Source organism: Mchenga conophoros, linkage group LG17 (assembly GCF_057382185.1).
Source record: "Mchenga conophoros isolate Kocher_MC1m ecotype Shallow Benthic linkage group LG17, M_conophoros_male_GT1.1, whole genome shotgun sequence".
Taxonomy (NCBI): Eukaryota; Metazoa; Chordata; class Actinopteri; order Cichliformes; family Cichlidae; genus Mchenga; species Mchenga conophoros.
Window position 1 is genome coordinate 534,612 of NC_140542.1, and position 23,717 is coordinate 558,328.

The 23,717-nt window shown below is 39.3% G+C and overlaps 1 protein-coding gene and 1 pseudogene across 1 annotated transcript; both read right to left on the bottom strand.

Moving 5' to 3' along the window:
* Window positions 1-1,769: 1,769 nt before the first annotated feature.
* LOC146554790 (serine/threonine-protein kinase pim-1-like) lies at window positions 1,770-3,245 on the bottom strand (annotated as a pseudogene).
* A 10,108-nt stretch (window positions 3,246-13,353) lies between these two features.
* Window positions 13,354-21,083, bottom strand: LOC146554791 (ras association domain-containing protein 3-like; the record flags this gene model as incomplete). Its single annotated transcript, XM_085252778.1, has 6 exons — window positions 13,354-13,618; window positions 14,390-14,505; window positions 16,176-16,263; window positions 16,510-16,668; window positions 18,293-18,400; window positions 21,054-21,083. Coding segments are annotated over 6 exons (651 nt in total), but the record flags the coding sequence as incomplete, so codon positions are not given.
* Window positions 21,084-23,717: the final 2,634 nt, after the last annotated feature.

The window sequence follows — 23,717 nt, forward strand, 5'->3', positions numbered from 1 at the left end:
TTAAGCCAATCTACTGTGAGTAGTTTTGTCTCCTCAATGGAGGAAGTGTTTTTTGAGATTCATACTCAGGCTAAAGATGCAGCCTTACAGAGCGTACCTTTACAGTACACCACAAGTAAAAATAAATATAATAGTAATAAAATAAAGCATTGGGAGTCCTTTAGCCTGGAAAGATTAGCTTTAGGACCAGGAAAGATGGTGACACTTGGAGAGCTGGAAGAAGGTCCAGAATTTGCTTGGAGGTGTGTTGTCTACCAGTTTGTTTTCAGCTAAGTGGATAATAACACACAGTACAGAGTACCGCCCTGACTTTATCATCTGTACAGATGTAGTGTCTGAGATTCTGCTTTTTTGTAAGATCAAAAGTATTGTTGTGAAAGATGACATTGTGTTGCTCTGCGGAAAACTGATGGAAACCCTGTGTTTTGATGACCATCATCATGCATTTAGGGTCAGACTGCATCCCAATATGGTGCTGAAGGTGTTGAACATAAATGAGCTGTGTTGCTTCTTCAAATCAAATATGGCATTTCAGATTCCTCCCTGTATATTGCCGTTTTATGCCGAACTAAATTCATTGTTTTAAAGTGTTTTATACACTACATGAGATGTTTTATATTTTGAGCCTGACATAAAATAAAGCTGTTAAATGTATTATCTAGTTGTGGTTTTTGCTCACTTGTTTTATATGTAAAAGCATTATTTAAAAACCAGGTTTTCATGCTGCAAAACAGTGAATTGAGTGTAAAGGTAACACTACAGGAAGAGTTTTTAGTAACATTACTTGGTGTAAAATTAATTACAAATTTTACTCTATGAGAGCTAATTTTTCACTAGAGATTAGTGTATGAATAACACAGTATAGAGTAACATGACACTACTAGTAGTGTTAAGTTGATTTAACACTATGCGGTGTTACTCAGTGTTAAATTTTTACTCTATTTAGAGTTAAATTTACTCTAAAATTTTAACACTATAGAAAGAGTTGATTTAACACAATTCTGAATGGCACCAAATAGACTCGGAAACAGTGTTAAATTTAACTCTTTAAGTGTTAGTTTGACACTGCAAATTTTACTGTGTACATTTAAGCTATATAGTTCCCTCTGTGATAATTCTGCTATGAATGCCTCTTATTAACTTTTATGCTTTTACAACCCACTATGAGCAAACACTCAGCAACAGTGGGAAGGAAAAACTCCCTTCTTGAAGGAAAAAACCTCTGGTAGAACCAGGAAATCTGTCTAAACTAGTTGGGGGTTAGAGCAACAGATGCAAGTCTTCAGATCATTTGCAGTGTGACTGTCTTTGTGCACACTTTAACCTGATTCAGTTTTCTTATTTGTCAAAATGCACCATGGGTAAAAACAAACAACAAAACAAAACAAAATAGTAATGAAGGAGAATCCTCAGCAAAGATGAATTAAACAAGTTTTATTTTGATCAAATTTTACTTTAAGTAAAACACATCTTTATTTGATGACATTGAAGTCATCAAATAAAGACAGTTTTGATGGAGCTCCTGACCCAGCCCAAGCTCTCTATGAAGACGAGGAAAAACTCCCCAGGGGCCAGATCGATGGGAAGAAACCTCGGGAAAGCCCATTCAAAGAGAGATCCCCTTTCCTGGGATGGCTGGGGGGGTTACAGGAACTCCAAAAAAGCTAAATTTTTATTTATTTTCTTTTTAAGATTGACCCACTCTATCTATTCCTGTCCAACAGAAAAAAGAAAGGAAGTTACTACAATGTATCACACTTGCATGATAAGGTGTGAATTGTGTGTTTGTGTGTGTTATCTTAGCCAGGGGTGAAGCTGGAGCTCCTCCAGTGTTGGGCGCTTCTCCGGGGCTAAAGCTAAACATGCGTCCAAGAAATTCCGGCATTCTTGAAAGAAAGAAAAGATCAAAAAGATGAAGATGATAGTTCTAGTGATCCAAGGCAGCAGTGAATCTGGAAGTGTGAAGTTTTCTTACCTGTGGACAGACGCTTTTTGATGCTCAGTTGCTTTGTGAGGAACCTCGCGGTACTAAAGTATCGTGCATGAAGCGCTTCATACAACACCACTCCCATTTGCCACACCGTGGTGGGTCCACACCTGTAGCAGCTCCTAATGTACCACTCGGGAGGGATGTGAAGAGGAGTGCCTAACAAACAGACACAATTACAATTTCTTCTAAAACAAAAGACACAAATTGTTACATCTGTGAAAAGCAAGAGCAGAATATGTTACCATAGAAGATGCGATACAGAGATCGCTGTTTAACAAAGCAGCTCAGTCCAAAGTCAATGATGCGAACTCGAGGCACATCTGAGCCGGTCTCAATCAGAATGTTTTGTCCTTGATGTCCCGATGAAAGATGTGTTTCTCCTCAAGTTCCTTTACAGCATCAACTAGTTGCTTCAGAATGACCTGGAAAAGATGAAAAACACAATAATGAGTTAATGCTTTTCTGCCTTGATTGAATGCTGTACAGTCTAAGGCTCTTCCAGTCAACTTACCTTGGCCGTGTCCTCTGTTAAAGTTCTTCCATTTTCTGCTTTGTATTTTTGCAGGTCCACAGCAGGGACAGGTCTCTCCAGCACCAGGATCAGCTCTTTGCCAAGGTCGAACCACTCCAGCAAGGACACAGGTGCTGATATTCCCACTGACCCTTCTGCTTCACCTGCAAGTTTAAGCATAATGGCCACTTCCACCGAGAGCATCTTCCCATTTTCATCCTGAAATATTACAACAAAGTGGATGATGAGGAACGCCGCATTCAATCCAGTAATGTGAAACTAATTCAAGTGTTGGACGCTTACCGCCACTTTGCAGTAGACTTTATTTTTGGGAATGTGTTTGATGGCAACCTAGAAGACACAGAGCATTGGTGAGCATTTCCTCAGTATGACATAATGAAAGGTGGAAACACAGCAGACGTCTCAGTTTACGATATTATCCATTATCTGCGTCACTGCCTGTGTTACTACCATCATCTGAACACTTACTGGAAAACGATCTTCTATCCGGTAGCCAGCAAACACTGCTCCGCAGCCTCCTTCTCCGAGCTGGTGCTCCTCCACATATCTGGCTTGGAATTCACCTGAACAGACAAAACAGCAAATCTGGTTTTATTACAGCTGTGACACAAATTACTCTCCTCTGTAGCCTAAATGTTCCTTCTGCCCTTCCCCTGAATATAAAACCCAAGCTGCTTGCTACTTACGTTTTTGGTCTGCCACTGATTTTTTGCCCTGGTCCACATTCCTTTTTTTTTTCTTGGGTGGCTCTCTGTTGTCTCCCGTGGCCTTTCTTTTGCCATTTTTTGCGCACTCCTGTTTGTTGTTCAAGTCTGGAGATGTGGAAAACACCAAAAGCACATCAGCTCACTGGATGATAGACACAAACACTAAACACCAATATCTTAAACCTAGCAACTACACTTAATCTACCCCCTTATTCAACTAATTAGCCTACCTTTACCAGAGTCCAACGAGAAGGATGCTTGCTCCTCGTCACCGCTCATATGGTCGAGAAGTTTAGCCTTCTTTGCTTTCTTTGTTGTGCTCTCTTCATCTTGCACAACCTTGCGCTTCACACCTTTGACCACATCTGAGCTGGTGGAAGGACCAGCCTGCTCAGCGACCCTCCTCCTTTTTATTGGGGTCTTCTTTTCAGGACTGGCCTTTCTTTTAGCAGTCCTGCTCTTACAATCTATAAACGACAACAACACAGTGGTGAAAAAGAGTCCCCGACATCAGGACTGAAAGCAGTTTGATGGCAAAGAATTTGAAATTGCTTTTGCTTAAATTATCACAAGTTTATTCTTGGGATAAAAAAAAACTGACCAGTGCGAATTGATACTAGGTTCACTAAGTCTTAGATCTTGATGACACTTGTTGGTCTGTTTTTACTGTTGAGTCCAAGAATAAACTTATTACATTATTTTACCATCTTGTATTAAAGCTATTTTCAATCAAACATATGATTCAAATACTCTAAAAATGATTCACACGGTGTCAACATTTCTAGGATTTGGATTTTACCAGGATTTTATTTTATTATTTTACTTACCTTGATCTCCTGAATCTTTCTTATCAGCTGGAGTGGTCATTTTTCTTGTTTCCTTTTTCATTGTAATTTTGGAGAACTTTTAAAATCGAAAATGTAAACCGTAATGAGTTAAGATTGAGTTAATATTCCTTCAAATGTGCACCTTTCAAATCCTTGACTTTTCTAACTGAATTCTGTAAGTGAGCTTTATAAGTAAACTCTGGAAACTACGGCAACACAACATAGAATCTTGCCTTTCAGTGACTTCACTGACTGCCAGCAGTTCAAAGTAGTTTACAGAAAAACACTCTGGCAAACAAAGCCATAATATTTCATATAATTCAATCATTTCATATCAGTTAAACAGTTTCTTTCATTATCGTTCATCGTTTGTATAAAGACCTCATGTATGGATGACAGTATGAAGATTTGTGGTTGACCACACACTAATACAGGGAGTGCAGAATTATTAGGCAAGTTGTATTTTTGAGGAATAATTTTATTATTGAACAACAACCATGTTCTCAATGAACCCAAAAAACTCATTAATATCAAAGCTGAATGTTTTTGGAAGTAGTTTTTAGTTTGTTTTTAGTTTGAGCTATTTTAGGGGGATAACTGTGTGTGCAGGTGACTATTACTGTGCATAATTATTAGGCAACGTAACAAAAAACAAATAAATACCCATTTCAATTATTTATTTTTACCAGTGACACCAATATAACATCTCCACATTCACAAATATACATTTCTGACATTCAAAAACAAAACAAAAACAAATCAGCGACCAATATAGCCACCTTTCTTTGCAAGGACACTCAAAAGCCTGCCATCCATGGATTCTGTCAGTGTTTTGATCTGTTCACCATCAACATTGCGTGCAGCAGCAACCACAGCCTCCCAGACACTGTTCAGAGAGGTGTACTGTTTTCCCTCCTTGTAAATCTCACATTTGATGATGGACCACAGGTTCTCAATGGGGTTCAGATCAGGTGAACAAGGTGGCCATGTCATTAGTTTTTCTTCTTTTATACCCTTTCTTGCCAGCCACGCTGTGGAGTACTTGGACGCGTGTGATGGAGCATTGTCCTGCATGAAAATCATGTTTTTCTTGAAGGATGCAGACTTCTTCCTGTACCACTGCTTGAAGAAGGTGTCTTCCAGAAACTGGCAGTAGGACTGGGAGTTGAGCTCGACTCCATCCTCAACCCGAAAAGGCCCCACAAGCTCATCTTTGATGATACCAGCCCAAACCAGTACTCCACCTCCACCTTGCTGGCGTCTGAGTCGGACTGGAGCTCTCTGCCCTTTACCAATCCAGCCACGGGCCCATCCATGTGGCCCATCAAGACTCACTCTCATTTCATCAGTCCATAAAACCTTAGAAAAACCAGTCTTGAGATATTTCTTGGCCCAGTCTTGACGTTTCAGCTTGTGTGTCTTGTTCAGTGGTGGTCGTCTTTCAGCCTTTCTTACCTTGGCCATGTCTCTGAGTATTGCACACCTTGTGCTTTTGGGCACTCCAGTGATGTTGCAGCTCTGAAATATGGCCAAACTGGTGGCAAGTGGCATCTTGGCAGCTGCACGCTTGACTTTTCTCAGTTCATGGGCAGTTATTTTGCGCCTTGGTTTTTCCACACGCTTCTTGCGACCCTGTTGACTATTTTGAATGAAACGCTTGATTGTTCGATGATCACGCTTCAGAAGCTTTGCAATTCTGAGACTGCTGCATCCCTCTGCAAGATATCTCACTATTTTTGACTTTTCTGAGCCTGTCAAGTCCTTCTTTTGACCCATTTTGCCAAAGGAAAGGAAGTTGCCTAATAATTATGCACACCTGATATAGGGTGTTGATGTCATTAGACCACACCCCTTCTCATTACAGAGATGCACATCACCTAATATGCTTAATTGGTAGTAGGCTTTCGAGCCTATACAGCTTGGAGTAAGACAACATGCATGAAGAGGATGATGTGGACAAAATACTCATTTGCCTAATAATTCTGCACTCCCTGTAAACACGGTGTCAGCTACATTGTCATCTGATTTAAAGTATTTATTATGTACATTTAACTGTCATGGTACGGAGTCTGTGACCCAGTGTTTTGTGTTTGTTCATTTATATTCATTGATTATTCTTATGTATGATTTTGGTTCTCTTTATCGTTTTCTTCTTGTGTTATATTCTTAGGCTTTAGGTTTCTGTTACTTTGCCTTGCCCCTGTGTCCCACATGTCATGTCTAGTCACTCTTGTTTCCATGTTCCCCAATTTCTCCCCAGTCAGTTATGTCTCTGTGTCAACTCTGTGTCTTTGTAAAAGTCTCTTGTTTGCTGTTTTACTTTGATAGTCATGTGTGCTATGTTAGTGTCATGTCTGTGAAGGTTCTCAGTCATCTAGGTCATCGTAGTCTAAGGAGTTTGGAAAGAAAGCGTCTGGACTTGAAGTTGCTTGAAGATGTTTCACCTTCTCGGATGAAAAGAACTTAAACTTTGCTTGAACATCTTCAAGCAACTTAAAGAAGTTCAGACGTTTTCTTTCTAAGCTCCTTAGACTATGTTAGTGTTTTCAGTTTTCCTTCCCCATGTTCTTGTTGTTTGTGATTTCTCGCAGCTGTGCTCTCATCCTGTGTCTTATTCCCTCATTTATCCCTCTGTGTATTTAAGCCCATTGTTTTCCTCTGTTTGCTGTTGGGTTGTCTGTGTATCATCCATGACAATTAAACTAAATAGCAAATGCAACTACAATTTCAATGAGATTCATTCCTGGCATACTGCGGTGGCTGAAAGTAGACACCAAGCATTATCACTGTAACTGATGTAAATATTGGACTTGGAGGGGATTCATCTGATAGACTGATGCAAACATTACTGTGAGGAAAATTTTGAATTTCCCAATTTTCTTTTTTTCTGAAAGAAAGAAAGTTGGTTACTGTATCACATTTGTATGGCAAGATGTGAATTCAGTATGCATGTGTGTTTGTGTCAGAGAGGAGTTTATCTGAGCCAGGAGGTCCTCCAGCATTGGGTACTTCTCCAGGACTTTGTTAAAACTTGTTTTCAAGACGTCTAAAATGAAAGAAGGACAAGAGATATCGAGATGATAATTCCAGTGAGCCAAGCGATCACACTGATTTTCTGCAAAATTTTCTTTTTGAGAGTCACTCGGCTGGGCAGGGGGTATAACATCTGCAATGCAGCAACATCTGCTCTCTGGGCCTGTGTGAGAGTGTTATCTCAATGGCGGGAATGAGGATGTTGGAATTTGGCATCTCAGGCACCAACTCTTTAAGTTATTTTCACTTTGTAGAAAGTTAAAGCACAGAAAAGAAAAACAGATACATTAGAGCGTGAGATACTTTGACCTGAGGTGCGCGCGTGCGTGTGACTGTGCACGCGTGCGCGGGTCTAGGCTTTCTATCGGATTCAATCAGGATATAAAGCGAAAAGGCACTACCGTAAAGACTGGTGTAAAAGCGCAAGGAAATTTATGCGGCGGAACGCGCGTATGCACAAAATGCAACACAAAAACTGACGCGCGTGGTTTTATTCGCGCGTCAAACGCGCTACACTGACGCGCGTTTCACGCGTTTTCGCGACGCAAATCTGCTTCCGAATTTTCGCGGGACCCGCAATCGCGCGTCATCGCGCCTTTCCATTGACTTTACATGTAAACCTGACGCTCTATTCGCGTCCATCGCGTTCGGTGTGAACACACCGTAAGAGGCGGCTGGCTTGACCGCGGCTCACTTTACCGCGGTAGGAAACGCTGTGTGGTAAAGTCCTAAAAATGGAACATGTAATGATCACCGTGACGCAAACCGTAAATTTTATCTGAGATCAAGGTTTAAATCACCGTCAATTTCAGTCTTTTGTGTGGGAAATAGATTCAGAGTTTGCCGACATGCCATCATACAGAGGTCCGTTGGCTGAGTTGGGGAAAAATTCTCAATAGGGTTTTTGAACTCAGCAAGGAAATCTGTCAGTTCATGGGCATGGCATGATGCGATGAAGGCATTTCAAGTGAAGCTATCACAAATGCACCAGTGCAACCTGCCTCACTTTCCCTGTTGCCAAGTAATGTTGAACCAAGTCAGCGCAACAGTGTTCACAAATGTGCACTTTGCTGATAAACTGAGCGCACTGAGTTCGCGTGGCGCTTTGGTGACTTTGAAGCACAAAATGAGAATTTCGAGCTGCTTCACAATCCATTTACAGTTGACGTGGAAACTGCACCTGTGCAGATTCAGATGGAGCTGCATTCTAATGGGACACTCAAGGGAAAGCACGACACTGAATGGTCTTCAGAGTTTATTAGTTCTATTCCTGAAGCAATGCCCCAGCTCTGTCTGCATGCGGCTCGAACCTTGTATATGTTTTCATTTATTTTTTCTGGGGTTTTGGCAGCATGTTCATATTTCTAACTTGCATAATTTTGACAGGATATATTTTTATGGAGAGCAAAATATTTAAAGTTAAAGTTTATTTATTCTTGAATTATATTCCAGTGTTTTTATTCATATTTATGTTTTAAAGAAAAACATTGTTTTAGTGTGTTCAATGAATGTTTTTCTTAACTGGGCCACGACCTAAAGTGTGCCTTGAGGTTTGGCCCCCTGTGCAATTGAGTTTGACACCCCTGATCTAAAACATTTAAGTGTGACAAATACACACAAAAAACCCCAAAGAAATCAGGAAGTGGACAAATACTTGTCCACAGCCCTGAACAACATGGCTTATTTGTAAATAAAAAGTCTGAAGTGAGACCATTTGAAGAACAAGTAGGTACGCTCAGATAATTCAAAAGGAATGGGGTCACATTCTTAGTAAAACTGAGTAAAATAATGAGTAAACAACTGAAACAGAAGACAAAAAAATCACACAACCCTTTAAGTTTCTTTTATAATTTCACCTTTAATAGATGAAGCCCGCCTTGCCGTGAGGAAAGGCCACATTTGGTAACGATTGAAATCACCTACAAAAATAAACCCGCCTCAGCCTACGGAGAGAGAACACGATGAGACCTTCAGCCTCTCCTTCAGGTTTGCCCGCAGCTGTTGAACTGTACAAAGGCACAGAGATCGGGACATTTCAGACCGAGCTCCAACTGCAGCTCAGATCTGAAACCTTTACCCAGAAAACCCTTTAGATTTTTTTTTTTAACTCAAGTGTAGAACAACAGAGTTAGCGTTGTGTTTTCAAGCTCGTCATAAACCTGAAAAGGTGTATCGCTTCTCTATAGTGAGTCTGGGTGAACAACAACAACAACAAAAACAGCATCACTGGGAAAAATCAGGAAGAGCTTCAACAACACAGGTCTTTGGCATTTAACACAACAGTTTGTGGATGTTCAAACCTCAGACCCAAGCGCACAAATCTGAGAAGAGAAGCTTCAAAACTGCTCAGAAAATTAAGCTTGTGAACGAATTTAGTTTAGTTTGTTTGGGTTTTTTCGTTTGTCTTTAAAGAACAAGATTTAAAGATTTAAAACAATGAAGTAATACATATTCTTACATGTAAAGTTCGTGAATGTTTTCTGAGCTGTCATTTTACACTATATTATCCTATATAAATTTATATCCAGTTTGGGGACAAAAAAATACTAAAAGTGAAAATGTGAAGCTAGTTTCAAAGAAAAGCAAAGGGAAGGCTGAAAGCTCTTAAATACGCATGAAGCGTAAAAATATTAACATTCAACAGGCTTGATGATTTTGTGATGTTTTTATAAAGAATTAATCCAAATTAGCCTAACAATCAGAACAATAGTCAAATTTCAGCAACATCTAAAGAAATAAAACATATGCTAACAAGGAAAACAGGTTTAAATAGTGTAAAATGACAGAAAGTATAAGAATATTTCAATTAAGACTAAGGAGCCAATGGTTTGCACGCTATCAGACTCTAGGTATGTTTGAACAGCCTTAAAAACAACATCTCTGAATACATACAAGGTATTATATCTGATCTTCATACATGAACACTACTGGCCCAAAAAGCTTTCCATGACATAATTCCTCAGAAATCCTAATTTCTATCAGCAGCAGGTACACGGCATCTGAAAACTATTTTCCAGACGCTGTCCGACTGCTGTTTTATCTAAAATAACGCATGCTTTTAATGTTGAACAGCCCAGGATTGTTTACAGTAAGCAAAATATTTCACAGCCAACTCTGAGCGAAATTCTACGGAAGCTCACTGAGACCAAAACTTATTAAATGACCTCACAATCGTCGACTTCTGCCACACTATACTTTCATCAGTTAAAACAGAAAAAGAATAATAAGATTATAGTGTGTTAGATGTTAAGATAAAGTAGAGCATGTGATCGCGGTACACAGGAGAAAAAATTAAATTTTAAAAACCCGTTTTCCCTGAATTCAAAGTTAAAGTGCCCCAAAAATTAAATTTCATGCAAATAGTCGGGGATGATGTGTTTTAACAGCTAAAGTTGTTTATGAGATACACAAAAAGCAACAACATGGCTTCAAGATTCAGTTACTGTTTCCATTCAGACTTTCGCATCACTTTCAACTATAAAGTATGGAAGCAAAAGAGGGCCAAAATAATTGTATTTTGTTTTCTGAATTTGTTAACCTTGAAAAAGTAAAACCACCAATAATTAAAATTATATACTCAGTTTTCAAATGACATACTAAAAATTAATTAATATTAATTAATTAATATTTAAAAAGACCTCCAAATTTTAATTTCTTGTATTTACATGTAACCATTAAGTTATTAAATGAGTTTTGTCTTTGGAAATTACATAAAAGTTGGGAATTTCTACAAGACACTGAAAAAGGAATTTTAAAAAAATGCTGATATTCTGAGAAGGAAAGGGTCAGGGTGTTTCAACTTTTACCAAGAAATGCTCCAAATCAATAGATACTACATTTCCCATAATCCAACATTTTCTAACATATTCCAGTTGGCCGCCTTCTCTTTTAAACCTTGCGTGTTAAAGTTTATAATGCTGGACTTTTGCCCATGATAACCCAGAGATTATATATAAAATTAATTAATTTAAATTCTAAAGGCCCTTTTTTGCTTCCATAATATTAACCCAGTGTTTAATAATAGAAGAAACTGGGGTTAAAACCCCTTTAAATAAAACCTCTAAACTATATATACTGTATGTTTTTCCCTCTGGTGGGATGAGGCCCCTAATAGATGTTTTGCTCCAGGCAACAACACAAAAAAATATCTTTGGTTATAACAAAAATAAAAACAAAATAACTCTATAAGATAAATCAAGTTTGACACAGAAGCAAGAGAACAGTTGGCGTGTTTGACCACTAGATGGCGACAGTCTCCTACAGAAACGCCCTGCAGCACCCTCAGTTTGACATCATTTAGTACCTGCAGCTCAAACAGCAAACAGCATTTTGCAACATAAAGATAAAATGCAATGAACATTAATGTTTTGACTTGTTTGTCCAGATTGACTGTTTTCTTTAAAATTACCCCCCCCCAAAAAAATAAATAAAAAAATTCCACGCAAACAAGAAAAAGCCTCTTTGACTTTTAACTGATAGATTACATCGTCACAAAAAATATTGCATATATATATCACAGGTTTTTAAGGCCTTTTCTTAAGAAAACCCTTTTCTCGTTAAGCCTTCTTTTGCACTCTGATGCATTTCTTTAGTTTTTCTGCCTTTAAACCCTCATGTTTACTACAGTCCTGCGTGCCTTGATTTGTGTCCCACTCTTATTTTATCCTTAAGAGAGGTTTATGAGGTCAAGGCTGCACATTTTAGTTCAAGATAAGCGTATCAAAAAGTTGCGTTTTAAATGAATGCCTGCTGACAGACGGGTTGAAACGCACACAATGCCGCTGTTTTTCCTCTCTGGTCTCAGCAGCTATCAGCACTCACAGACCTCCTTTTCTTGCACTCATTGATTCGAGGAGCTCACGTGATGCAAAAAGTGAACAAGCAGTTAATCAAAGTGACTTGCGGTTGGAGGAAACCCCCGTCACGGTCCTCAAGGCCACGGTCACATTGCTTGTATGACAGTCTTTCCCATGTATTAGCTCCTCGTGCCATTTATCTTCCCCTAGTTTTTGTCTTTCCTGCATCTAATGTTTCTTTTCTACTTCCTCTGAACCGCTCAGTCAACTTCCAGAAACCTGTCAAATCTCCACACTGACCACATGGGGGGGGGGGTCAAAGTTCAAGCAGTTTGCTTTAGTCTATTCAGCTCATGGTTCACGAAACTCTGCTGGTGGTGGAAAAAACACAAAGGCTTCAGATCCCACCAGTTCATCTTCACTCCACATGAAAAAACAAACAGCGTTTTTTTTTTTAAGTTTTTTACAAACTGCAACCAAAACTAAACTACTTCCTGTTAAGTTCCAGTTAAGATTCATCTTATCGTTCTTTTACTCTTTCTATTAAAAATCTCTCTAGAGTTCCTGCATCTGTTTTCCGTTACATCACCTTTCATTTCTCCTTTCTTTCATGCAAACAATCTCAGGCTGGCTTTTATGGAGTCCTAAATGTGCCAAAAAATATGAACAGATAATTAAATTCCATATAAATGGATAACGAATATAATAAGAATTTCTTCTCAGATTCATATATTTTGATTGGACATGTTTTTGGAACGGATAAATCCAGAAGAACTCCAATCCATTTTCATTCTTTGTAATTAGAGCTATTATTATTGGAATCAGTATTTACTTTTACAACTACTGTGAGTTAAAATAACTCCATTTTATGATAATAACTTTTTTTAAATGGTCTGTCATGCTCTGATGTTTGGATTTTCTGTGTCCTGCTGAAGTCTGAAAAAACTATTCTCAGCATCTGTGTCAACAAGCAGATTGTTGCTCCGCCTCTACAATAAAACAAAAATAAGACTTTGTTTTAAAAAGAAAAACAAAAAGCAATAAAAAGCTTCACCCATATAAATAAAAAAAAAAAAAAAATGTACAGACCTTTAAAACACACAAGTTAAATAAAAATAATTCAACATATGGCCTTGAGTCTTTCACAAGTTCAAAGGATAAAAAGGTGAGGGAAACAAAAAGGATGAACTGCATAAATTATGTGACAGCAGGACAGAGTGAGAGAAGAAGAAGAAGAGAGGGATGGACGGCGAACAGGGAAGAGGATGAACGGATATGGCACAGTGAGTGAATCTTTGGTGTTTGCAGGCAGACGGAGCCGAGCGGGAAGCAGTTTGAAATCTTGAATCCAGCAACCAAAATTCTGTCTGTTCGTCTTTTTTATTTGCAGTCTCTTTTTTCTGTCCTCTTGTCATCCTTTATTATCCCTTCTTCCAGGTGCTGGATCCTCTCTCCCGATTCTGTGTTCACATCCCTCCCTCCATCAAAATGTACACCAGGAGATTAAAAATGAAAAACAAAACAAAACATCCCCTTCGTCCCTCTAGGGGGCAGTAGTCCTTTTTCAAGGAGGTTATATCCTCTTAAGAAGGCCCCCTGACCTCCAGCAGTGCCTCCTGCAGTCTCTGCCGGTAGGTTTCATAGCGACGAATTACTGCGTCCTTCTGCTCCTGTTCCTCCTTTTCAAGGATCCGCAGGAAGTTTTTCAGCTCAGGGATGGAGAAGGCATCCCACTGAGGAGAAAAGCAAGAAAACTTCGCTCAGTTCTGTTTTTTCCCTTTTTAATTGATAAAGTATATGTCTATGGATGATGCTTGATAGTACAGTAGGAGTGGTTATTTCTCTTTTTATGCGTAGCATCCATCTTGGGATAACAACAATGGCACCTTTACTACTTTTTAAAAACACGTTTTTTAAAAAGTTTGTCGTAGAAGTTTCACTAGGAAAACAATTCTTTTTTTTAAAATAGTCAGCTGCTAGGTTTGAATATAGAATGATAACAATAATGTACAATGATAACTTAAAGTAAAAGATTTAAAAGGAACGGGGAAAAAAAGACTAGGATGGTGATTGCCAAACACTGTGGCCCCTGTTGGGCTGTAAAGGTACTACAGAATTAATTTACAGTCACTTTCTTTGCCAGTTTTTGTCATTTTTGCTTAAAAATTGCGATTGAATATTTAAGTCATGGGGATATTAAAAAAAAAAAAAGGTACTTGTTCATTTTCTGTCTTTTTAAAAAAAAAATCATAAACTCATAGGTTTGTTAAGAGCAAATGCTGGGAGATACTTGAGATCAAACAGTTTATGGCAGGTCAGCCTCAATAAGTAAATCCTCAGAAGATCTAAATCAAATGAAAACAAAAGAATTGTGCATTAGAGTTTAAAGTTTTGAAATGGGCCACAGCAGCGTCTCGTTTGGGAATGGCTGAACTCGGAGACGAAAGAGCACAGAGGCCAGGAAGATGTCAATAAAGCTGAAATGTGGTGATAATCAGTGTTACCATGACTTCTCCTGTCTGCTGTTCTTTCAGGACAAAGCTGAGCAGGTCTGGGTCGGGTCCCGCCACCAGGCGAAGAAACAACGGCTTCTCAGCATCCGCCAATTTGCATGTATAAACTGCAAAACACACACACACACACACACACACACACACACACACAAACAGATTTAATTAGTCTGTACAGTATGCACGCTGCATGCAACCACAGGCAGCTGTTCCTCTGTGCACATATAAATGGATTTGGCAAAGGATGAAAGGATGGGAGCGCCATATTACCATGCGGTAGTTTACAGGAACAGACAGTGAGGGACAGATTCTGTTATTGCCAGCAATGTATTTACATCTGCAAAAGATGTAGAAGGTGCTAGAGGCTTGATTATTCTGACATTCACATATTTCCAAACCTCAATCTGAAAACTCATCGGTTTGTCTGCTGACAGCAACCGAGGACAAAAGCCGATTTTTCAGGGCTTACGGTGTAATTAGGATGTCAGGGTAGTGTGTATATTCATTTACAGACCTCCTGCTTCATCAGTGTGTTCTCAGCCCAGTGACACTTTGTGATGTTCCTTCTGCAAGGTGCCCTTTAGCCCTCTGGCCCCAAAAGTATTGCTCATGTTTAACAAAGATGCAAAGTCCTTGTAAGGAGGTTGGAGAGTGCTGGGGGCATCGTTTCTTGGGTTAACAGCCAGAAGACTCTGGTTTCTACTCCTTTTGAGCACTTTGTGTTTTAGAACTACTTAGTTAGGGTTAGGAAAAGATTGCAGTTTGGGTTAAAACCCTCACTGGCATACCAGTAACCCTGCTCGTTAACAAAATCTCAAAGGAGTGACCAATCAGCATCACTTCTGCCTTAATGCATGCCACAGCACACACAACAAAGACCGGTTTTCTGACAAAGCAGTACTAACCGACAGCGATGAAAACAGTCTGACTCTGTGTGTCGCTTACAATTGCATCTTTTGTCTCTTCCTAACAAATTCTGCATATTTGTATGTTGACCATCATTTATTGGTTTAGAAGATTTACAATTTAAGGATTTCTAACTTTCAGAAGGGATTAAAATAAAAGCAAAGAGCTAAAGAAAAAACAGTGAGCAGAAGCAAAACAATTGAAGGAGATGTTTCTGCACCCTGTACATCCCTACAAGCTTTGGTTCAAATGATTCTCTTCTTTACATATCCAAGTTCTCCTCGACCACATCGTGAGTCGTCTCGTCTCAATTTGAAACAAAGTCGAAGATGTTTCTACATTTCCAGACCGCAGTTAAATCTCAGACACTTAACTTTTCTCCTGAAACACCAGACAAGTTCATTAAAAGTCCTCAAGTGTCTGCAGTCAGGCGTCTGTCTAGACTCTGTCTTTTATTAGCTATACGTCTCCAGTCATGAATGCAAACCAGAACAGGAGCGTTTAAAGAAGGGGGAGAAAACACACAAAAACACTCTAAATCTATAAAAATTTGAGTTGAAATGACTCACAAGCTTCAAACAAGCATCTGCAGGTTGTGTTTATAGTTTTAAATCAATGCATAAGGTTAATAAACTGTCTTCTCCTCACTGAAAGACATCGTGTGACACCCAACAGCCTGTAACAGCTGCTCATTCACAGCATGGATGTGCGCTGTATTTATATCTGCATGTGTGGGTATCCCTGGTGAGCTGTTATAGTAGGGAGAGCCTCTGGCATCCAACATGAGGGTGAGGCCCACACACACACACACACACACCTCATACCGAGCGTGGCAATAGTGGCATGAAACCCCGTCTCTCACACCCAGTCTTACCCTGCTCCTCCCGCCGGTATCTCTTGTACAGGGCATATTTAGCCGGGTTGTCTGCAACTGTGAATTTGCTCAGCAAGCCGACGATCACCTGAAGACACGCGAGAAAGAAAAACACCCGTCAATATTACTTTGACAGCTCTTCTAGAAGATTTTTGTGTTGCTTTGTCGTTAATTTATTGCTTAAAAGGATAAAGAACATACAAAACTGAGTGAAATCAATGAACTTAGCCCTGTCTGTCTCTCGACTTCAACCGGTCTGTCATCAAATCTTAATTAACCTATTAAGCAGGCTGCAGTGTGTTCACATGTGTGTGTTTGCGTGTGTATTAACAACCTCTTTGACTGTGGTTTTAGAGCTGACATGAAGGGTGTTGGAGACTCCTTGGGGCAGATAGAAGGCCTCCCCAGCTCTTGTCTGACTTCCCTGCACCGTCATTGGCCTCCGCAAATCCATCTGGACCTTGATGAAACCCGTGTACACACCGCCCGCACCCTGACAGAGACAGAGTTAATGTTTTAATGTGGCCACTATGGTAGCTGCTACATGATCTCTCTAAGTGAGCCCAGTTCACCCAATAAGCCCAGTGTGACCTGCAGGACAGATGGCCCCAGATGGAGGAAGACTATCTTAATCTCATTACTCCATATGGGGCTGGGAGGAGTGTGTGTGAAGGTCACGAGTAGACAAAGAGGCCAAGAATGAAGAGAAGTAAAAAAACAAGTAGACGTCAAAGATGGAATGATAAAAAGACAAAAACGGGATGAACAAGAAAGACAAATCCTAAAGAATGAAGACGGAAATTGGACAGAAAAGGTGTGCTGAAACAGAAACATGCAGGCTTCTCATAGTGAAACTACCCATTCATCCACTCACTACTTAAAATATGCAGAGCAATCGGCTCTAAACTGTCCTGATGATCTATTAACTGCAAAAGTAACAAATATTCTCAGTTTTTTTAAAAATATAAATGAAAATAAACATTTAGACTTTTTTTTTTTTTTAAAGGATTGAATGTGAGCTCTGAAACCCATTTACAGACATTATTATAATGACTGTGGAACAAACTGACTGTGAAAGTTAAAGTTTCACGATGAGCATCTTGTGAATACACCCACTTTGAGTTATGACTCATTTCAGCATAAAATATTTTGGAAAGTATCATCATTATTTCCTTAATCAGTGAGTTTGTCTTTTTTCTCAGTTATAAAAAAGCAAAACAATGACAAGTAATTAACAATGGAGTGTTTAAAGGTAGCTCAAGTTCCCAACAGACTTTATTATCAACTGGAAAATTGCACAGATTAGCCTTAGACAACACTTTGTTTTAATCTTTATATAATGCTCTAGTAGTATGGCATTTGATCTCATTACATACATGCTGATTTGGGCACGAGTGACCAATATAAGCTGATATTATGTGTCTATGCAGCTTTTTTGTCCATTTATTGTCTTTATATTCTAAAAACTCATATATTCAAATGTATAAATGAATGTAAACTTTTTATTGGCCAGTTAAAATGTGATTTTTAGTGGACAGACTCAGTTATTATGTCTGGGCTCCCCTCTGAGTGTCAGACTAGAATCTACTGGCCTTTAGATGTGCCGTTTCCCATCTGTTAAGAGTGCGGTCAGCTTAACTCCTTGTCTGAAAATAGATGATTTTCCATGACTAAGGGAAAAAAACCTCAGGAAACATCCTCTGTAACCTGCCGCTCCTTCAAAAATGCTTGCATTCTTTCATGTGGCGCTTTAACGGCCAGAAAACCCCAGTTTCACCTGACATCTCTCATTTCTACTGAAATTCACTCTGAGTTGAAGTGGAGAGAGACAACTTCAGACACCTGTCACGCTGCCAATGAAAACACTGCGGGGCGAGAACAATAGCAGGAATAACATCACATCACTCTGATGCGAGCACTGAGGAATGCTGGGAGCAGGAGGGAGGCAGAAGTAACACAGCAACATTATAAACTTCAAAATCTGAGATTTAGAGCCTGCACAGCTCTGCAGGAGTCTGGAGCGTGGAACCATTAAGACAGCCCTGGTTGATGGGTTTTGTTTTTTAAAAAAGGTGTGTTTGCGTGAGTGTGTGTGCGTGTGTGCATATTATACTCACCAGCGTCATTTTAAGGTGGTCTTTGGTTAGCAAGTTGTACTGCTCGATTCTCTGCCAGATTTCCTCTTTGCTGAACTCTGTCCGCAACTCTCTCTCCTTCTCCACATCCTTAGAAGAAAAGGGACAAAGAAGGAAAGGAAACGCGACATGATAAGTCACAAACCAGCCAGGACTATTAAAACAATACATCCTCTGTTTAGACAACAGCGGTGGGACACAAAAACGAGGGAGGGAATAATTCTTTCTAATCCAAATCAAGAACCAGCGTTTTATTTTCTGATTTTACAGGATGATACACGGCAATACTACAAAGCTGTGCACATTACTCTGACATAATGTACTGTATCTCTTGTTGGTTTCAAGTGGGTGAGACAACTTTAAAACCAAAAAGATCTCTTTATAAACAAGCCTTAAAACAGATAACCAGAGCTCCAAGGTGCTCAGGGTGAGTGTAGAGCTGCCAAGAAGAAGCTCTGCTTCTGCACAATCCTCGTTTCTGTTTAAGTTCATTAAGGAAAGCAACGAGCACCCCGACAGCTTGAAATGTGTAGAGTTTCATATTTTTCTCATCATGCAAAAAAATTAAAAAAAAGGATTCGAACAAATAAGTCATGCTAACATAAATCAAATCAAGCATTTTTTTAACCTCTATCATCTGATTTTTATACTATGCTTATTAAATTTTGATGATATAATCTGGTTATCCGGTGTTCCCAGGCAGAAAATGGATGGATAAATGAATAAATAAAGCTATTTAATAGTATTAAACCCAATCATATTTAGCCCAGTTTTATACGTGCAACAAGCCAGCTTTTTTTTTTTTTATTACATATCAGCTTGAGAAGAGTAAACTTGTTAAGATCATGTTTGTTGATATAAGTGCTCTGCAACAGACAAAATGTAATCCCCACTTATATTTGTCATGAATATATTTTGTCAAAATATACCTTCCTGTGAATATAAACAGGAACAGGTGTCAAGCGTCTGCTTTTTTATTTATTTTTAAACTAACAGCTCTGACTGGAGGGCGAGTACATGACAAAAACACCTTTTTACATCAGTGTAGGTCTCATGATAAGCGACTGACTCCTAATTTTAGACTAAAACATCCTGGAGGAAAGAGCTAACACTTCATGAGAATTGCATTTGAAAATATAACAAAACAGCACAAAAAAAAAAAAAGGAAAAAAAAAAGTGTTTTTAAGGAGAGAGACGTCTCGTCTGACTGACCGGAGGCCACGTGGACTTGAAGAGCATGCATAACCGATTCAAACAGCCTGTGATGTGTGTGGCATGTATGTTTGACAAGTCAGCCACACAACAGACCTCACTGTGAGAGTCGCAGATCACACATCAGCACTGTGGTTTTATAAATAACCCTAGAAGATAGGGGGAGGCCAGAGGGTGGGGAAGGTCCAAACTTAGGTCAGCTGATAGGAAATGTTCACAATAAAGACAAAAAGAACCAATATGAGAACACAAACATACACATCCAAACCCTTTTAATGAATCCTAAATGAGAATGCATTATATGTAACTGCAGGCTACGTGCGTAAAACTGTAATTCAGGTCACATGAAACAAATACGTTACATAATGGGTTGTAAAGTCAGGGATGTTGACCTCAGAGCCAAATAAAATGGTTTCTAGAAGCCTCTGAAGACACATGGCCGCTTTTCAGAGGTAAGAAAGTGATTCATATGTAGCTCAAATAACAGCTGTTACCCACTTTAAACCTGAATACTGATGTTTTGGAGTTATAAATGACCACGAGGAAGGTTTAAATGTTTCCTTAAACCTTTCAGGAAAGCCTCCATGTGTTACAATTGGGGCTCAGGGGAAGTACCCAAGCAACAACTTACATATAAGGGCTATAGACTGCAGTTCCTCTAGTTGCCACTTTAGGATAACTCTAAAGTGAATCAATATCCAAAGACTCCCATCTTAAAATGGCAAAAATATTTTAACATGTAAAACAAAAATCGTCTTATCCTCTAAGAGCAGCATCCTCCTTTATAAGAACTATAAGGGGGTAAATCCTATGGATGTTCTGCCTGGCCTTTGTGGTCTAACCGCTTTGACTTATCGAAAGCTCACTGCAGCTCATCTAAACTCTTTAAAAAGCCAAACATTGTCTTCCTATAATAAAACCAATTAATTGTGTGGCCGAGAACTTGACATCTTCAAATTTTAATGTCAAAAAATTATCAGCAGATTATAGAACAACGGAGTAAATAATCAGCTCCTCTCCACAGATGTTGTTTTTTTACTCCAAGTCACATAATTTTTAAAAGCTACAACTTTAAGTCTCAAAGCAGTGGATTCCAGATGTTCAAAGCAGAATTTAAACCTGATTTCTATTATTTTCTGTTTATATATGAGAGTGCCAGTGCAGATGCTCTAGACAGACTTTAATTCCCCAGCAGTCTGAGCTTACATGGGCATAGTGCAGCTCTCCGCAGCATCTATTAAAAACCACATACACACACACACGCACACACACACGCACGCACACACAGCAGAATCTAGGCAGGCTTTGAAGGCACATACACCCTTATATGGATAACACACGCACACAGTGCTCAAAGTAAAGACAAGGTGCCAATACAGCATGTGCAAACACTGAGGTTTATGGCTCTGAGAAAAAACAGCAACGCCAGTTTAGGTCCGCGCTAAAGTGCTTTATGTTTAAGGATAACACTAATCTGACAGATTTACTTCTCTGCAGCTACATTTACTTTACTCTTCTAATGCATGCTTACCTGATTACAAAAGAAAATATGGGGATCTTTTCAGGGGAAAGCCTGGTTATGTTGAACTTTACAGTACACGCCTCTGAAGTCACCTCCTGACACCCTGTTGATCGTAATCTGTCTGTGTAATAAGTCCAGACACTGACTCATTGGGATTAAAGCAGATCTGATCAGTCACACAGGCACAGAAACAAAGTCACAACAGTTCGAGTCCCTGTTTCACAGATGCTTTCATCTACTTGGTAATACCTGTGTCTACCTGAGTGTCGTGACGTTGATTTTGACCTGCTGGGGTTTTTCCACCATCGGTCTCACCTTTAAGTGGTTGCTAGGTTAGACGAGTCAAAGCTTATTAGCAGGAAGTGACAGATAAGCAGATTATGTGCCATCTCAATGTGCACACGGAGAGGACAAAAATGAAAGAGAAGGTAAGATGTGAGTGGGGATATGATAAGAAATACTCCCTCAAGGGGAATCCTTCCTTCCATGACTCTGCAGAGTTTGTGTTCGTTTGTGGGAGATCGTGTAGGTCAGTAGATAACCCTGCTGATCTACATCAGCTGTCCTCACCTCATCTTAAATAGTCAATTCAATGCTTCCACACACCTTCCCTCTAATGTGTTTCCCGATAAAAGTCCTAATTAACCAGTTTAAGCAGAGAAACAGCAGGATTAAAGTGACATTAGTACGAAGCAGGCGTGTGTGTGAATGTGGGCGTGTCAGCTTCTCCACTTTGAGCAGGGTAGACGGGGTTAAAGGTAACTGGGAGGGAGACGGTGACCACAATCCAAACAAACAGGACGAGCAGAGCACAGCGGAGCTGCAACACAATGAGGTCATGGTCCAATTTAAGCGTGCAGCGAACACTCCCACCAAAGCTGGAAGAGCAACGCTGCACTGAAGGGACAGAGGAGAACAGAAAGAAGGTTTTTAAAAAGAGGTCTGCCATGACATTATTAATCACAATGAGTCAAAGAAGGACAAAAAGGCCTTTAAACATCAGGCTCCACCTTTATCACTTCACTGAAGTCTACAGTTGGTATGTGTGGGAAGTGATTTCAGTGTTTTCTAGGGAAGTCTTGATTCTGCGTCAATTCAGAAGACAGAAGTTTTAAAGAAGTGCTGAACTGCTTCTTTAGAAGTATTGATTTGCACTAAAAGCTGAATATTTTCCAGCTTTGTGGCCAAATTTGTTGGAATTTTTTTCAGACGAGTGAATCCTAAAGTCCAAGATCCTGCATTACTTGTTTAAACAGACAGGGCACCAATATATATTATTAAGTTTGTATATCAACATGATATGTCTTATTAATACTGTGAGTATGCAAGACAGTGTATTCTGTCCACAGGTTGAAAAAGACAAAAGCTATATAGAAACATGCTGCTAATGGAGCATAAATGAGGTTTGAGTGGTGGAAGGTGATAAAGGCAATAATATGCTCAGTTAAACCACCGAAAAGTTGTGGTTCTTTTAAGTTTATTGTATCAAGACAGGTGACGTATTTCATTCACGACAGGCTATTAAAATGCTTTCCAAGTACAAAGTGGCAGTATTTATATTTGAAGAATAATCAGTGCATCAGACCAAGTGTAAAAACAGAACTGAGTCAGCAGGGAAAAGGAAGAGAAAGGCTGTATAAAAGTGAGGAGACAGAAAACGAAGCGCGAACAGAGGAAACCCTCAAAGGGGAGAGTCATATCAGGCTTTATGTTGAAGTAATCTGAATGAAAACTGGTCTTTTGTTTTCTCTGGATCTTATCGCGCACACACCATTTGTCTCTGTTTAGCACCGTCACGCTCGTCTGCATCGCCTGTCTGTAAACACATGACATCACTGTGTGCATGTGTAGATAAAACACGCTTAGCTCAGACTAACACTGTGCACTTGTGTGTTAAAGGTGCTACAGGCAGACTAAACACAGTCATTCACCTAAACTGAACCTATATTTTAAAGGACAACAAAGACACTTCGAGTACAGCTGGGTAGTTTTCTGCCCTTGTCTTTGACTCAGATCTGTATGTTTGGGATAATTAAAGGCAAGTCCGTTTAGCAAAACATTGACAGGAGTTAACACCGGGACACTCCTCTATAGGTGCAATATATTACATCATTCTCTCAACTCTATCCCTCCTTTATCTTCAGTGGTGCTGGCGCTTTCATGGAAAGCTCTTGGACTTTTTCCAGATTCTAGAAGATTCTCCAGTATCTGTGGTCTAGTTTTAATGTCACCTGTGTTTTCCTAAACAAATTCTTAAAACTTAAATGAAAAAAAAAAAAGCAATAAATGTTCATTACAAGCTTTTAAAGTCTGATGGGACATCTTTAAAGATTTCATTATCATCTGAAAATCATCATGAGACTAAAGAAAGCGCCAAGCGTCACTCTGGAGAAGCTTAATCATAGATTGTTTGAAATTCTGTTTTATGTTATAAAAATGAACAACGAGCCTTCATTTCTTACTGTAAACGGTGTATTTTAAAATTAATTCTGCCTGCTTCGAGGCCAGCTTCACATTTCTGTACTGACTCGATGACTACAAATCATGTTAGTTTCCCACTAAACTGAAATAATTAACCAAAAGTCCACACGGTGAACACGTTTATATCAACTATACTTGGCAATAACTTTGCACACACAAAAAGAAAGAGAAACTAGCAGCAACTACTGAAAT